This window comes from Aulostomus chinensis, chromosome 8 (genome assembly GCF_037954235.1).
Source record: "Aulostomus chinensis isolate RoL2024-O1b breed Wild chromosome 8, RoL_Achi_v1.0, whole genome shotgun sequence".
NCBI classification, from domain to species: Eukaryota; Metazoa; Chordata; class Actinopteri; order Syngnathiformes; family Aulostomidae; genus Aulostomus; species Aulostomus chinensis.
The window spans coordinates 28,924,000-28,941,615 of NC_141327.1; the positions used below are offsets into that span (position 1 = coordinate 28,924,000).

Genomic DNA, 17,616 nt, shown 5'->3' on the forward strand with positions numbered 1-17,616 from the left:
CTCCATGTAGGCGGCAAACGCTTGGACTTCCTGTCTGAACTCTGGCGGTGGGAGGGGTCATAGAGCAGCGTTCATGTGGCGTTCTTGACCTTTATAAGCAGTGGAGACGCTTTCAGGGTATTTAAGTTGTGAACATTTGATTTGCCGATGCGTCGTTTAGACTTTCAAAACTAAACTGCGTGAAACTTTTGTTTGCGTTTGAGAATAAGAGTGTTGGCGTTGAGGAATTATGGATTCATGACTCACTCGCCAACCAAAAGCATTCATATTTATCATTTGATCAAGGAGGGACAAAATCTGCTGGGTCTCGTTAACGGTGATTAGTAACTGATTACCCAATGAGCAGTTTGTGGGTTTTTTTCAGTTTCGAGGGAAGAAACGGTGGCTAAAGTTCAGCGGACGTGTTTCACCTCAACATCAGAAACTAATGAGAGCTGCAGTTGTGGTTTCTAATGATAGTAATTTCATTTCCAGCAACTCCAGTCGTGTTGCTGGCTGATGACATCAAGTGGATGTGTGTGTTGGGGGGGGGGGGGGGTGATCACACAACAAAGTTTGACAAGCAATTAGTTATGAAATTCATGTTTCACGCCTGATGTGCGCATCTCTTTGTGCCCTTCTGTTCCTTCAGAACATGGTGTTGCTTTGAAATACAGTCACAGTGGAACGTGCTAATGACGTGTCAGGTGCAAGTGACCCCCCCCCCCCCCGCCACCGCCCAACCCCCCAGCCGATCTTAACCTGAGGTGTCAGACCCAACTTCTCCGTAATCATCCAGTCGAGGATAATCTGGCTTGAAAAGGCTGCTGCAGACTGGAAGCTAAAATAAAAGAGGCTTGAGGGAGCAGAGGAAATGGATTGAAGTGGCGACGCGGTGGCGGAGTGAAGCACTGAGGTTCACGAACAGCGACTCTGGGACACTCGCTCCGTGCATGAGATGGCGTTTGGCGTTTATGTTCTTGTCAGGTGCCTCTCATTAATCTGTATCATGACCAGCATCTCCTCTGATGACGTTTCCTCCCATCTGGCGCTTTATTTTGGTGAAGACGTGATTTCTGCACGTCCAGGTTTTGACCCTGAACACAGCACAGGGCCGAGAGGAGCTGGAGGTCTCCAACGCCCTGGTGTGAGCACTCATTATCCCTCTGAGCTCAGGTGTTTATCATGCCGTCCTCGCCCTGATGGTGTTTTCCATCAGAGCGGATGACAAACTGTTCACCAGGACCAGTTTTGACAAACACAAAGGCAAAAATGGCGTGACAGAGGAGGCACTGCACACAAGCTGCAGCTGTGATGAAGGCGGCCTTTAATAGAGAAGGTTTGTTCATACTGAGTCTGAGAAGGCGCCGTTTACTACGGCACGTGCTGAGCTATGACGGTTCGTTTGCTATCCAACAAAGACGCACACACACTGAAATAATGAGCAGTTGGTCCTAAACACACACACACACACACACACATTGAAAATAATGAGCGAGCCTTCCCCCTTTGTGAGGAAATGACAATAAACTCGCCAATTCACACGATTAATGAGCCACACTTCATAAGCACATCCAATAACACAGATTGATGTCTGTGGCCTGCCTCTGTGAGAGCAGAGGGAGACGAATGAGGCCTGGAACAGCTGGCAGCGCCGCGCTCACAGCGATGGCGGAGGAGATGGAAGACCCACAGGCTGTCACTGCGGCTCTGATGACAACTGATCAAATATAGCTTTTTTTTTAATATCACAACAAATATTACATTTAAACAGCTGCTCCCTAACTAGCACGGCTCCTCGCCGCTGACGCCGGCTGAAACGCAGCAGCTGTTCCGCTGAACGTCTGAATTAGCAGACGATTTTTTTTTGCTGGGATTTCAGACCTGACCTCTGACATCAGTCTATACTTAGCCTCCCTCTCACTGGCCACGTTCTCCAGGACGCCCACACGCACACAATCCAATTGAACAGGAATCTAGGGATGCACGCTTTGTTGACACTGTCAGAAAGGTATCTGCTCTTCTTCATGTTCTGTTTCTGCCCAGGTTGCCGGAGGCGCCGGTTGTACCGCAGTGAATCCCACTGAACGATGTTCCTGTGGAAATATCTGAAACGCCTCATTTAGTCCACCGCAGCGCGGCGCTCTCCCCCCCTCGTAGGTGCGCCTACACAACAACTCGCCTTGTGTGTAGAGCTCTCGGTGAGTGCGTGAGTCAGGCATGAAAAACTGCACAATCAATGTCATGTGACTGTTTCACGACAATGAATACCTCTCTGACACTGTCAAAGCAATCAGAACATCCACTCTTATTTGCCAGATGGAATGGTTTGGTTCTAGTTCAGCTCCTCCAGAGACCTTTGTGGTATCTGTGGTTTGAGGCCTGACTGCCCTCCGTCTGTCCTGCGCTGGACAGTCCAGGTGCGTCCCGCGGGGCTGCGTGTGGCGTCTGCGCGTAATGACGTAGTCTGGTGAATCTTTGCAGGTGCATGCACAGGGAGCTCCGCCCAGCTGTGGACCGTTTGCGCTTGTAAACAGAGATTCGCTACATTTGAATAAAACAGCAAAAAAGAAGAAAAGGGAATAAGATCGTTATCACGATCGTGCAGCGGTGGGGAATCCGGTTGCAGTTTTCTTGTGGAAGCCTCGGTAAAACCTTGAACCCAGCCGTCTGCCTCAGTCTCGCGGGAACCTGGAAGAAAAGCAGACGACAGGTGAGGCACCTCCATCAGCACCGCGCGGGAGGGGGCGGGACTCCAGGAAGTCAAAGCAAGGACCCGAGATGAGGGTTTGTAAAACCAGCTTCTGTGGCGCGTTGGAGTGCCAGACGCGCTCAGCTCCGCCATCATGGCGGCTCTTAGAGAGGCGGGGATCGACATGAGATGAACTTCTTTCTTTGGATGGTTTTTCAGCGGCGAATGAGAAAGCACTTGGTTCATCTGTCAAATTACTGCTGCATTTTCGAGCTCGCCCATGATGTGTCTGTTCTCCTCCAGGCAAATTGAAAATCTGTTCTGAGGGCTTGAAAGTAATTGCCGGGTTGCGAGGAAGAGGAGCTTTTATTTCACGCGCGGTGAGTGACGTGGCGGAGACAGAGGAAGCGCTCACCTCAGAGCAGAGAGCAGTTCTTCTTCTTCTTCACTTTGGTGGTCTGAGGGCAGAGCACGGCGCGGATGGCCTCGTCAAACACCGTCTTCAGGCCGCGCTGGGTCAAAGCTGAGCACTCCAGGTACTTCACTGAGTCTGCGCACACACACACACACACACACACACACACACACACACACACACACACACACACACACACACACAACATGAAACATTCATGCTCCCTATGAACATTTATATTGAAGTAGGAGTCAGTCAATGAAATACAAGCATCAATACAACAACTTGTTCCGTTGGGTGCCACTAAGTACCGGTTCAGACTTGACTTACAGGTGAAGACAATGAATTTTGCATTGAATATTGACGACATTGTTCATGGAGAACCCTGTCACAAGAGGCGTGTCCTATATTTCCTGTCTCCTACAAATATCTGGGGCTGACCCGGAGTCCCTGGGTCACGTGTTATGAAAGCTACTGGAGCAGAAAAAGAGGTGAACTTTGTCGTAGCAGCCAGATGTCAAATAAAAACTACAGATTACAGCGTGGAAATCTCGGTGGAGGACGGCACGGTGGAGCAGTGGTCCTCCCTGTGGCCCCCAGCAAGAAGGTTGTGGGTGGAGCCCCGGCTGCAGCACGGGGTCTTTCTGTGTGAGTCTGCATGTTCTCCCTGTTCCTGCTGGGTTCTCTCTGGTACTCCAGCTTCCTCCACAGTCCAAAGACATCAAGAGGGACCAGGTTAATCCAGACTCTAAATTGACCGTAGGCGTGGCTGAGAGAGCCAATGGTTGTCTGTCTCTATGTGTTGGCCCTGCCATGGACTGGTGACCTGTCCAGGGGGAAGGCTGCTGGGATAGGCTCCACCCCCCCCCCCGCCCACAACCCTTAACAGGATAAAAGGGAAGAAAATGGATGGATGGAAAATCTCGATGGACGTGTGTTGATTCACCACATCAACTCTGTCATGGTTGTCATTGGCTGAGAGAGCAGCTCAGGGCAAGTGAGCTGTGAATTTACAAGATGCCTTTTGCTGGCGAGCGCGGACGGATCCTCGCCGACACCTGATGACCAGGATCATCTCCCTCAGCGGTGCTTTAGCTTGAACCTGCTGACTGAAGCCAGGGAGAGGGACTGACCTATCTCCTTAGCCAGGGCCAAGCCCTGAGGGTAGGTGATGGGGGCCAGCTTCTTCTCCTTCAGCTTATCGATGGTCTCCTTCTCGTCCCTCAGATCCAGCTTTGTGCCCACCAGAATGATGGGGGTGGAGGGGCAGTGGTGACGGACCTCTGGATACCACTGAGAGGGTCAGAGAGAAGGAAGGAGTGAGGACAGAGCAGCCTTCCTACACCAACCTTCTCCAAAAGTCAAATTCAAGCACTTTCAATGTGTATTTTCAAGCATTTCCAGGACCTTACGACTCGGTTCTCTCTGACTCTCATTTCTTTCTATAATCGAAGTGAAGAGCTCTATTTTCTCGAACCCAAGCACATGAAAACCTTGAAAACACTACATTCCGTTGCATATATTTTCATGGATGTCCAGGCCTGAGAGCGCCCGGGAGCTGGAACATGAACGTGCTGGAAGCCGGAGTGCAAGAAAAAGTGGGAAAAGAACCAAAATGACACCCCAACTTGAAAGCAGTCAAGTAGGAGAGTTCCGTCTTGTTCTCCCTCACCCGACTCCTTCACCTCTCCTCTGATATGAGGTTTGCTTCTGCCTCCCTCGTTACTCCAGCGCTCTGACAAATCACATTCTGCCCTTTTTGAAATCTCCTCATCACCCATTTTCCACAGTGAGGAAATGAAAGATGTTATCTGCTGAGAAAAAAATGAAGTTGATTCTGCTGGCAGCCCAGCGACTTCCGCCCTCGTGAAGAAGTTCACAAGTCAGACAACTCCTTTGGGGGGGGGGGCTTGAGGGTTTCGCCTGATGAATGCTGCCGCTGAGAGTGAATTCAATTTAAATGTCGGCTAAAAAACCGTACAGGTTCATGGATGTTGTTTGCCCGCCCAACTAAGATAAAAAAATAAGTCAGATCTTGACAGAGTCAATTTATCGTTATTTCTTCTTAGTATCAAAGAGTAACCTGAACACATGAAAAGTGACAGTTGATGATGTGGCGTAATTAGCGCGCCCTAGATTGCACACCGGCGCGGCGGCTGAGACAGGAAGTCATTCTTGAGCTGCCGTTGTCTTCGCCGCCGGTTCATGACATGGGTGATCTAATTGCCGTGTAATTGCATGAAACCACAGTTGACTGTCGGTGATTGGGAGTCTTGTTGAGCAGCGCCCAGTGAATAGAACAATCAGATTGGTGATGGATGCTGACGGAGGGAACAGGATGATGCTCAATCAATACGCCACCATGTGCACATCGGTCAATGACTGTTCACCTCTCAAGAGATTAAAAAAAAAAAAGCTGTCGGGAAGCATGGAAGAAGCAGAGGAGTGTTTAAAGACGTGTATGAGTAAATGATGCCATCACTAACACCAGCACGTCCTCCCAGGAAAACAAGCAGACGTAAAGAGAAAAGGACTTCTAATCACATAAGAGGACTGGTGCCACCTAGTGGTCACAGCAAACACAACAACAGGAAAGAAGGAAATTGAATTGACGTCAAAAGTGGGGGAAACAAATCTGTCTAGGGAGGTGGAGGGAGCGGTGAATGGCTAGCAAGGTGACTGTGGGCCAAGAGAGTCAGGTTGGCGGCTCCTGAAATTTTCAATCAGGAAGAAGAAATGCAGAGTTCTGAGTTGTCAGTGCTTATGGGTTAAAAACATGCTGGTGTGAATTCTCAGCTTGCTCTCGATTAGCGATTGAAAAAGTCAAACCTGTTCTGTTTTTTTTGCTGGGTGGATAAAAAAAGTCCTTGGGTGAAGTGATTAGGAGATGGGCTGTTTTTCGCAGGCCAGCGATTAAATGTGAATCATCTTTAATTCATCTTATTTTGACAGTGCAGTTGGCGCACTCATGACTGGCACTGTTGCCAGGTGCTGAATGCAACTTTGTCTCCCGCCGTGTCGCTGACTGTAGCCCCGTCCTCCTCCTTTGAAGCTTCGCTTCATGGACGTTTGTCTGTCTCATCTCCCTCCATGCTAATGAATCCATCAGAAAAGCCATTAGAGGAGCTCTCCAGCGTCTTTGAAGTCAGGGGCTTTCAGCACGGCAACAAGGGGAGGGTAGGAGAATGAATCCACCCTCCGTACCTGTTGTGATTTCGTGTGCTACTGAATAGATGCTCCAGCTCCTATGGAGGGTATTTAAAGAGCGAGGAACAGACAACAGCATAGCAGCTGCAGCGGTTTGGAGGAGGTTAAAGTTCAAATCCTGAGGGGAGGTTCAACAGGAATCTTGATTAATTTCACATTTGTGCAAAATGCCTTTTGTACGCTGATATTTGTGTTCGCTCAACTTGAAACGTTGGTGTCAAGGCCACTTCACATGATGTTTGCTGGCTTGTGGATGAACGTATACACAGCCAGAGGTCACAGCGGTCGACTGATTGTGTGTCTGCTCCTCCTGATGGAACCAGAGGGAGGTGATGGTGACACGGTCCTCCAGCCTCCTCACCGCCCTCCCGTCTGACGGTGTTGAGGGAAATCATTACAGACACACAATCAATCTCACGCCAGCAATGCAATGGATTATTTCTTGCTGTTTATCTATTTCTCAGACATGCGAGCCTCCGACCTGGAACGAGTGTTGCAGACGAGATGTAAACAATTTGATCAGTTTCTATTAAGTTTTTGCTCCGCTGGATTCAATCACATGGAAAAGGTGGTTGGGAATAAAGGAAAGCCAACACACAGCCAGGAGCCCTGTTTACGCCGTCAACAGGACATGGTTGGACGTGTTCGTGTCTCTGGGGAGGGGGAGGAGCCCAATCAATTCAAATCAGTTGAATCATGCATGATGTGGGTGCAAATTAGTTCATATCTGTCACTAAATCAACTCCCGTTACCTTTAAAAGTCAGGTGCGCTTCCATCTTGGCGCATGGCTACTGAAAAGGCAGAGTTGACCTTTGCCCTGTGCTACGCGGGTGTCGCCACAGGCGTTTCTTCTGGTGGGTTTGTTTACCCTGTTATCAGTATTGTTGAGCGCCGCTCCAAATGGACGCTACACGGAGCTGACAGTGCACGAGCAGGAATCGATGCGCCGTAACCATCTTAACACTCCGCTTCGGGACGGGGCACGACGTGAGCACACACAAGTGTTCAGTTCTGGGAGTTTCACCGGGATCTCCCACGCTGGTGCTTCCAGCCGCCCCCCCCCCCCCCCCCCCGTTACCACACATCAGTGCAGACTTCATTATTCAGGTAACCTTTGTAAAGGTCGAGATAGCGATGAACATTTTATGAGACTCACCTTAGCTCTGACATTCTCATACGATGCTGGACTCACCAGGGAGAAACAAATCAGAAACACATCCTGAGGAACAAAGAGGAGAGTGGAGGTCAGGCGATGGGGGCGGACTCAGTGGTGGAGGTGTGTTGAAGGTGTGGTTGTTATTCTGGACTTGCACCTACCCGAGTGTGTTCATGGCAGACTGGAATGATCTGCTTTTCTTACACCTGCGCTAACACTTTCAGCCACTTGAGGGCGGCAGAAACAAGCAGTTGCCACAACCAAAAGGGCAAGGTAGAGTCTGATGTCTAACCGAGCAGCAGGTCGCCAGCTCAAACTTCTATTTTAACGCCATAAAACCGCTTAGTGGCTTCAGACGGAAGCGCCAGTGTGACCTGGGTGTTCTTTCACTGATGGATGTGTAGGAACTGTAAAGGTGGAAGCCTAAACCTTGAGGAAAGGTGAATTCATACTTGGATTTTAGTGAGGCTTATTGACAAAATCTCAACTTTAGAGAAAATTTTAGGGTTATGAATGTAAACCCTTGGAACTGTAGTCTATTCGTATGACATCATGTAGTTGTACGAAGAGCAGCAAAACTGTCTTAAGGATAAAATTGTGACGTCAATAAACAATGGGGGTGTGTGTGTACCGTCTGTGGGTAGGACAGGGGGCGGAGCCTGTCGTAGTCTTCCTGTCCAGCTGTATCCCAGAGGCCCAGGTTGACTGGTTTGCTGTCCACCATCACATTAGCCGAGTAATTGTCGAATCTGTGATGAGAGGTCAAAAGGTCAACAATCAGTCAGTCAGTCAGTGTGTTTAAAGAACTAATTGTTTACAAAACATCAATCCCTTGATTCCTAGCTGCCATGGAAACGGTAAAGATGTCTCTGGGATTCTGGATACTTTAAGAAACGCTGTATTCCACTGATTCCTGCTGCGAGAGTCTCGTTCACATCCATGACGCTCAGGATTTTCACTCTCCAAACAAACAGGATGTGCTTTGCTCTCAACCTGTATGCCCTTAACTTTTTACCCGTTTCATGGAACCACTTTAGTTGACGACAGGAAAGATGGCTCTTGGGGTCTTTGTTGGTAAAACGTCTCCGTATTTGAAGGAATAAACTACAACCTGTGCTGTTTTAATATTTAAGCAGCAGTGCCCCCCTGTGGTTGTCTATGTGAACACCACAGGGGTGTTGATTAGCTCTGTGTTTGACCTCCAAACCTTCACCAGGACCTTTGGTACGAACACTAACGTGTGGGATAAAAGCAAAAATAACCACACGCCTGAATTACAAATAGTCCGAAATCCTTAGCTGGCATAAAAACATCATTAGAAATATATTTCTAAAACCCTGTAACCTCGGTTTTACATAAATTCATGGATGAACATTGTCTAGGTTACATTTTAGAGGTTTTCTAACTGCAACTTTGATGTGTGCGTGCTATGATGTCGTTGCAACATCCTGCCTCGCCTTCATGCAATTAAAGGCTTTTGAAGTATTCTAAGAGACGTTATCACATCGTCCTTCTCCTGGCAGCCTGTTTAAGTGCTAAATGTCTGCTACTTGGGACAAGTGCAGCCTCAGACGGGCTGCAGCCAAGCCTTGATATTAGCTGACGGAGGTAAAGGTGGCAAACGAGGCGGTCGCTGCCTCCAGAGGATCTTTGAAATCACATATGAAACCCAGCACCTTCTGCTGTACCTGCATTGTTGTGAAATGTTTTCATAATTCTGTATGAGAAGCCTTGTAACTCTAATGTTTCCATAATTCAGAAAATTGGCTGAGGACGCACAATGGGGGGGTTACAGATGTGCTCGAATAGCTAAAAGAGAGACGAGAGTGACAGACATGAGTTTAAGCAGAAGAGCTTTCTGAACCTTTAGACTGCTGCCAGCCTGAACCTGTCTGTGTGTGTGTGTTTGTGTGTGTGTGTGTGTGTGTGTGTGTGTTGGTCGGTGGGTGGGTGTGTTAGCGAGCGGGGGGAGTTTCTTGTCCATGCCTGCACAGAACTGTAAGTTAAAATGCTTTCATACATAAATGTGCAACTTGATGTGTAACATTTTTGTGTGTGTGTGTGTGTGTGTGTGTGTGTGTGTGTGTGTGTGTGTGTGTACTCACACAGTAGGAATGTACTCCCCGGGGAAGGCATTGGTGGTGTAGCTGATGAGAAGACATGTTTTCCCCACAGCTCTAAATCATGCAAGTAAAAACACATACAGCAGAACATGAAATCAGGACATCAATAACGGTTCAGGCTGTAAGACAGGAAGTGGAGGACGGTCGGCGAGACGTCCTGAACACTACATGAGGGGATTCAGTACATATAAATGCCATATATTCTTGTTTGGTGCTACCAGGAAGTTGCTGCTACCTGCTCTGACGTTCACCAATCAGGATTAAGCATTAAGACCCCCGAGGTTTCATAGTCGTGACAAGTCATTCTGGTGCATGGAATCCATATTTTTTCATATATCGAGTCATCTCGTCGCCGTAAATAAGCCCACAACTCATTCAGGTTTCGTCCAAACTATTGGAAGACCGATCAAAACCAGCATTTTATTACACGGTTCGTTTTAATATCATATTTTACCGTGTCGAACCACTGCAGGAGCTCGGCGGCGTGATGGCTGCACGCAGGAGCAGGAGGAACAAGTATCAACTAGCCTTGGTCTACATTTGTTCCTGAGCTTTGCTGTGAGCCTTCAGAGGGAATCGGTCTCCAGTGACTTGCTGGGCCTCAGAGATCCGCAGGCTATAAAGGGGGTTTAAGCAGGGGTCAGAGGTCAGGCTGCCGTGTCTGTCTTCAGACCATGTACAGGTGCGGCTTCATCATGGTTGCTATATGGTTTACATATTTATGAAGGTCATAGAGATGTTACTTAAATCTCAGTTTCCAATTTTCAAATGAAGTGCGACGGCAAATTTTTGAGCTCACGGGGAAGTTAGTTTAGTTAGCATTTAGCTCGTGATTAGTTAGCATTTAGCTTGCGTCTCCACGAGTTCCTCCACCAAAAGCAAACAGAATTGTTACATTGACTTTTGGATGACTGCGGGAAATGAGCTCAGTCGGGATCAACGGTTTTAGCGGCTTGCACGCTCAGAGAGAGGTCCCTTGTTGAGGTTTACGTTCCATTGCACGAGTACAGTACAGTAGAAGTACAGTATTTACACACGGTTGTCATTCAGTGGAACAAATACTAGACATGTAAAGCTTGTGTTCACCGCAGGTGTGTCAGTTGTCAAAGGGAAGGTGGATGCATCCGTTCACAAGTGTAGGAACTTTCTACTGTACTAAAATACACAAAATAGATGAACCGTAACTAGAAACTTGCTATGATCCCTGGTAACATGGTGGCTTGTCCCACTTGAAGCCCAGAAAGTAATAAATACTATGAATGTGTGCATGAGTACTTGTGTCTTTTTGAGGACTTGTTTGACTTTTCCAGCCTCAGTTTAATCGTATTAAATCTGGTTTTCAAGATTTCAAGTTTCAGGTGCAGGGTTAGTTTGCTATTTCTGATGGTTACACTTCGATTTAGGAGTTTAGGACCAGCGTGACCTCAGGGGCTGAAGGGTCAGTGGGCTGCTCCGTCTGAAAAAAACAACTTGCAGGAGAAATAAAAATCTTTACAGTCATTAAAAAAAAGGCTCCAGGCTTTTGTGACAACTACACTGAGGGGATTTTTATAAAATTCATCCACCTGAATTATGTTACGCCATAAATTCATGCAAAATTATGTGGTGGGGTGCTGTCGAAATTGTCAGTAGTTGCAGTCGGATTCATCCCTCCTTCCTCTTCACCTCCATCTACAAAAAGCAAGGATAATCCAGCATTTGTGTCCACAAAGCGGCAGGTGCCATAAGCCCCGCCCACCTCTTACACAGTCAGTCTTCTTGTTACGTTTGGAGAGCCCGTTATGAGGAAAGCCCTCACAAGTGTGTTAAGTCCAAATCTGTGTGTGTTGTGGTTTCCATGTGAGTCAAACAGGAAGCGATCTGTTTCAGAAGAATCAGTCAGAGATGAAAACAGGAACTGTCTAGCGTGAACCAAGACTTCTACCGCCCGTCTTTCTCGCTCTCTTTGTGCTTATCTGGTTTTCCATCAAATGTCCTGTCCCCGCAGACACCGTCCTACTCCTCTGGTGTTTCCTTGGCCGGCTCTTCAAAGAGGCTTCTCGCTCCGTTCTGCCTTCTCCTGGGCCGAGAGTATAAACACAGTGGAGGCTGTAGCTTGGGCCCAACACACGGTTCTTCATCAAGGATCCAGGTTAGCCCTTTTCCCACCAAACTGAACTGGTGCCTGCGTGACTTTAGAAAATTTGGTTCTGTCAAGCGATCTGGTTCGCACTCTCACCAGTTCTGAGCTGAACCAGCCTGGTTGGGACGCAGCATTTGGAGAAATACACTTAATGTCCATCAAGAGGACAGAGACCCATCGGCCCTCTGTGCTGCATTAGGGAGCTGAGACCCACAGAGACTAGATGACGGCTAATTAGCTTAGCACTACGCATGCTAGAGACTGGGAAGTGTTAGCTTCAGCTAGCTCAGGTTCTCTCTTCTCCTCCAGTTGTCAACAAACCCTGACCCAGTGAAGCTTTTGAAGTGCTGTGTGAAATCCCTGCGCCCAGAGTTTTTGTCGGGAAGGTCGTTCCATCCGATTCAAAAATCACAGTTTCACAATTTGAAATCGTTATTCATAGTGAATCCTCTGCACAACCGTAGCTACATTAATGTAGCAGCTAAGGTTTTGGAGAAAAACCCATTTAATGACCCCTGATGGAGTTATGCTAACACTTCCCACCTGCTTCGATTCATTGTGCTAAGCTAACTAGCATGAGTCTCAGTTTCAGTTTGTTCCACGACTTTCCAACAGCAACACATTCTAACTAAGTGCAATAAGCTGTTTAAGGCTTCATCATGTGACAAAATTAACTAAAATGTTAATATTTAATATTTTTGGAAACCTAGAACTAAACGACCTTCCTCTGTGTTGACTGGGCGACCAGTGGGCCGCCACAAATGTAACTAACCACACATCCTGCTGTTTACCAGGCTAACGGCACGCCGGCTAGCCCGTTAGCTAGTATGTGCACAGATACTTGCTCAGAGATGTCAGACTTCCCATCCCTGGACCAGCTTCCTCCTCTGGCTGTCATGGAAGATTCATGTCTCTAACTTTCGTCTGGTTGAGTCAGAGAGATCAACACACCCATGCTCCCGCGTCACACCAGGAGTGCAGCTGCACGGTTTCTTTATAGACTGTGGTGACAAAGTTCCCCAGCACAGAAATCACCGTTACAAAATTAGCTTAGCCCCTCACCCAGCAGTAGACGGGCCCAACGCTGCTCCACAGTAAATGGAGATATACTCAGATGGTGCGCTGCAGTACTTTGGTAATAATTCTAAACTCAGCTGAGGTAAAAGTAGAGTGATTATATGATGCTTACTTTAGTTAGAGCTGAAGAATCAAAAGTAAAAGTGCACGTTCAACATTTTTGGCTTTAAATACTACTCACTCTGCTCTTGAACTTCCTCGTCGTCAGGTTTTTCTAGCTTTCCTCTGGTAAATATTCCTCCTCAAAGTAACTGATGGGTTCAGATAAATGCAGTGGAGTACAAGTACCACAGATTAAAGTACAGATACTTGAACACTAGGCCTCATTCATGAAACATTCTCAAGTACATATTTGTTCTCAGGCAACATGGCTGGTCATAGCACTTCAACGTTCTGACTGCAGGCTAAATGTGATGGCTAATTATACTTTCTCCCCCTGACGTCTGCATGTAAAATGTTCTTCATTTAACTGTCAATCATCAGCGCTGCAAAGACTTTTATGATATCAGAGGTACACAATTCAGCCCTCATATTGAAGTGCGTGTTGTACAATGCCTGTGTAAAAAAGTAATACTTTTCACAACTGTTGATAGCAGAGCATGCTAGCAGAGGCCGAAGCACGATGCGGACTCGCTTGTGCGCGACAGGAACCGGCCTTCCTGGCTCTCATGAGGCCAAAATACACCCTTCACGGCCTTTGTTGGTACTTCAAATAGTACTGCAATTTGGTGCAGTTTAATAGCAGTAGATAGTACCAGATGAACACAAGTATGAAACTATGTATATTTGTGTTCTTTGCTTATAATATCAGGAGCAAATGTGAATTATTTTCGGGGGGGGGGGGGGATTATTCATAATTTAGGACTTCCAGCTCTGAAAAGGCATTGATTTTTGACAGTCAGCATTATGATAAATTCCTACTTTTGGGACTGAAAGTCAGAACGGTGAGAATAAAGCCGGAATTCATAAGACTTTAAACTCAAAATGCCAAATTTATTCTTCAAAAAAATGAATGAATAAAAATAAAGACAAATAAATGAAATTAACACATGTTGGTATCGCCCTCCTCAGTAAAATAAAATCAACTCCTGACACAAGATGTGGTAAAATGGTACACAACGTGACACGACATGTATGCGGGCTCCATCGGGAGAAAAGACCAGTGAACATAAGTAAGACCAAGATGGCTGTTCACGTCACAGCCCATCAGCCTCACACCCGCTGTCTCTCCTCTTCTGCTCAGCTTTTACTTTGAACAAGCACAGTCACACACGACACAAACAAGCTGCGTGTAGCTGGTAAATGATTAATTCTCTGTATACTGATCAGAGCGCACACTTCCGCCTCACAATTTCATCTTGACAGCTCTTGACTCACGACTCTTGCCCCACCTTCTAGCATGAGAAGTATGCACTCAGCTGTGGCACGTAGCGCACAGCGCCCAAACATTCAATTCTTCTAGAATTTAATTGTAAGTGAGCAGCAACTGTAAAACAGGTGTATCTTCATACTTCTCCTCGGTTTTGTCTGCCCGATGACAGCAGGGAGGACTGTGTAGCTGACAGCATTTCCCTGCGTGTTGTGGCCTGCGTCCTCCAGCACCCTCACTCTCAATCAGCGCTGTCACACACACACACACACACACACACACACACACACACACACACACACACCTAAGACTGCACATGTAACCTTGGAAACAGCGCAGCTACAAGAACAGAACGCTCTTTTTGGCTGGATATCATTTCATGGAGCCACATGACGGCGGAGCTGGTCAGACTGTTAGTAACACCTGAGGAATATTAGTTATGTGGTTATAGAACAATAAAGAGTGAGACAGAAGTCCCCCCCCCCAAACGTCAACATTCAAGAAAGGAAGCAAGTTGTTTCCAAAGTAAGTAAAGTAAAAGCGTACCCATCTCCTACGACCACACACTTGATAGCCTGCATCCTGTTCCGCTCAGCGCCACTCTTCACTGACACACTCGCAGCCAGAGGGGAAGGTTGTGAGACGCACATCAGCATGCAACTAGAGGAAATTGTTACACCTCCCTCCCCCCCTCCCTTCCCTCCCCTCTTCTGCCTCTTTTTTCTATCTGTCTCTCTTCCTTCATCTTTGCGTTCTTATCTCCTTCCTGTTTTGCTGTTTGTTCTTTTACCTTTAACAGATGCAAGCAAGCCAAGTGTATCAAGCTGTGGATGCAGGGAAGAATAGAAGCTCTGGGGTGTTTGGAGGGGGGCGTTGCAGTTGACACTGGGCCTTATTTAAACGTCCCCTTTTGTTAATTTTGCAATCATGGGTGCACACACACACACACACACACACACACACACACACACATACACTTATGAAGCATTTACACAGACTTGCATTCATTTATTAAAGGAGGGGCAGGTCCCTAGATTTCTATGTACTTTTTGTTTTAATCCCTGAATTTGTCATGATGTCTGGATGGCAATCAAGAAACTATGATGTTTAATTAAAGGAGGCATCAAAGTCCATAATACATAAAGAATGCAGGGCCAAATATTTACCTCCACCCAATCAAAAACCACTACCAGTTAGATTGGTTGGCCCGTTCAGCTGTCCATCAACAGCTGAAACCAGACTGCACCTGACTGGGCAGCTTAGCTGTCCGTCAAAAGGCTGAGACCGGTAAGCCTAAAGCGGGTGTCAAACGCCGTGGATCGGTGTTGGGTGAGCAGCATCCAGGAGGACGAGCGTGGATCCAGAAGAAAACCCAGCAAAAAGAAAAAGATCTTTTCTAGAACGAGCAACAGGTGAGAGGAGGAGGATGAAAGGCTCGGTGCAGTCCAGGGATTCTTGCTGGAGGAGTCGTCAAGAACCTAAAGGTTGAGCTACGGACGCGCGAGTAGCAGCCTCTCTGTTGGACAGGTAAGAAACCCGTTAGCTGACTTTGCTAGCGAGCTGCAGAGGCTGTATTTGCTGTGATTTATTGTCAGCGTAGGTTGTGAGCTTGAACTAAACGCTATGTAACGGGCGCTGCTCTCTTAGGTGACACAGTTTACCGATTTATCATATTTTGTAGCACTGCTGGAAACGCCTGTACAGTTCTTGACCATAACATGGCTGGTGACACAGGGGAAGTGGTGTTAGCTTACGTAGCGTGGCATGGTAGATACGGTGACCATGTATCTGCAGGGACGTGCTGGCCACTGGGAAAAGTGAGACAATTCCTAAACTGCCGGTCCAGCCCAGGCCAGCCGGGCCGCAAAGAAAGACTTTTTTTTTTTAATAGGCCTGTATAATTTTCAATATACACAATTATCTTTGAACAAGGTAGCACCATAGCAGCCCAAAATCACCGTTCTGAAAATTGGGTATCAGCTTTTGTCTACAGCTGCAAACGGCCTCCACAATTTACTGGCCTAAAGTCTCAAATTTGTGCCCCTGGAAATGGAATCAAAGTGGTTTACCAGCGACTGATGAAAAACTGAACACTGAATAGGACCACCAGGATCCACACCAGCTCCAAAAGTTAACTTGAATCTCTGTGCCCAATTGTGTGACCCTCCATTCTAATCTATCCGTCCTGCTCACAAATATACTGGAAATCACTTTTACTCCTTGGCAGGTGCTCTGCCTCCCATCAGGACCGGTTCTAGTGGGAACTTCTAGTTCGGGACCTTAGTTTGCACTCGTGCTTGTTTACTTCTGTAGTTCATGTGTAGTTCACTCTGTTCAGTTCCTGTTTTATTTTGATAACTTCCTGTTTGTCAGGTTCCTGCCGTTGGTAGTGCTTCCCCGGTGCCTTGTCCAGTTCTCAGTCCCTGTCAGTCTCAGTCCTGCTCCTGGTGTCCCTCACCTGCCCTCGTCTTCTCGTCGCCTCATATGTCCCGTCACAAGTTTGCTGTCCTGCCTTTGTGTTTCTTTGAGTGTTTTTGTTAATGAACCTTGTTTGTCTCAAGTCCCGCCTGCTCTCCGTTCTCTGCGTTTTGGGTCCTGCCGTCAGCGAGACAAGATCGAGAATTCTAGCTTCTGCTCCAAAATATAGCAATTTCATGTCTTTCCAGATCCCACGGAAGCTCGCTGGAGGCTCACGGCTGAAAGCATCGTCACTAAATCCCAGAAGAGTCACACGGAGGATGAGAGGAACCTCCCTGGTTCCTAAACCGAAGGTATTTGTGAGAAATAAGACTGAAGGCCCTACTTTAAGCAAAGTGCAACTCTGACTGGTTGGAGTGACGTCACACTGGGAACACACCTATAAATAATTAGGTGACTCACGACGGCGTGTTTGTGCCGCGCTGCACACGTCCTGTCGGGTGCGAGAACACGCGCTGGCTTCTAAACATCATTTTAAAGTCAAAAGAAGAACCGGAACAAAGACTCCAAAACAGCAATGTTCTCCTGAGTGCTGGCCTTCTGGTTGCAGTCAGAGAAGGAAGAAGTTTCAGCTGAGAAGAGAGAGTGCACGTGTCTGAGAGGAGGAACAAGCAGAAGTCTTTATTTGGGGTTCGTGTGACATGAACAGCAGTGGGAGCAATACGTGTAATATGTCCTCCTGGCCACTAGATGGCATTTTAGGACCTTTTTTCCCCCACTATTGTCACACCCAAATCTGAGGACATGCAGCAGAGAGGTTTTGTCTTCCATTTGAAATGAAGTCCATCGGCATGACTTTTTACATTCAGTTTACATTTTAGAAATTCTAGCACGATCATGCTGTTATAAAAATGATTCAAATCAGGACTTTTGATCAGCGTACTGAGTACTGCATGTACGTGTGTTTGTGAGCCTGATTTACATTTGATAAAGTAACACATGAAAGCTGTCGTCAGTCAGAGGAGCCTTGTTGTGCGTGACTGCGCAGGAAGCTGCG

General features: G+C 47.2%; 1 protein-coding gene across 1 annotated transcript; it reads right to left on the reverse strand.

Annotated features, from left to right (window-relative positions):
- Window positions 1-1,283: 1,283 nt before the first annotated feature.
- On the reverse strand, window positions 1,284-14,789 carry rac2 (Rac family small GTPase 2). Its single transcript, XM_086212307.1, has 7 exons — window positions 14,688-14,789; window positions 9,556-9,627; window positions 8,082-8,199; window positions 7,451-7,513; window positions 4,220-4,379; window positions 3,087-3,221; window positions 1,284-2,670 (listed from the first exon to the last, which is right to left on the reverse strand). Exons 1-6 carry the CDS (start codon window positions 14,720-14,722, stop codon window positions 3,088-3,090), a joined length of 582 nt encoding a protein of 193 aa, XP_086068433.1. The 5' UTR covers window positions 14,723-14,789; the 3' UTR covers window positions 1,284-2,670; window position 3,087.
- Between the last annotated feature and the right edge of the window lie 2,827 nt (window positions 14,790-17,616).

What these genes read in the sequence shown, in the direction of transcription:
- rac2 (XM_086212307.1), bottom strand. Translation starts at nt 14,722, where the DNA reads ATGCAGGCTATCAAGTGTGTGGTCGTAGGAGATGG. An exon ending in ATGAGAATGTCAGAGCTAAG is followed by an intron (nt 4,380 to 7,450) that starts GTGAGTCTCATA and finishes TGACCCTCTCAG; the next exon opens with TGGTATCCAGAGGTCCGTCA. An exon ending in GGCCCTGGCTAAGGAGATAG is followed by an intron (nt 3,222 to 4,219) that starts GTCAGTCCCTCT and finishes GTGTGTGCGCAG; the next exon opens with ACTCAGTGAAGTACCTGGAG.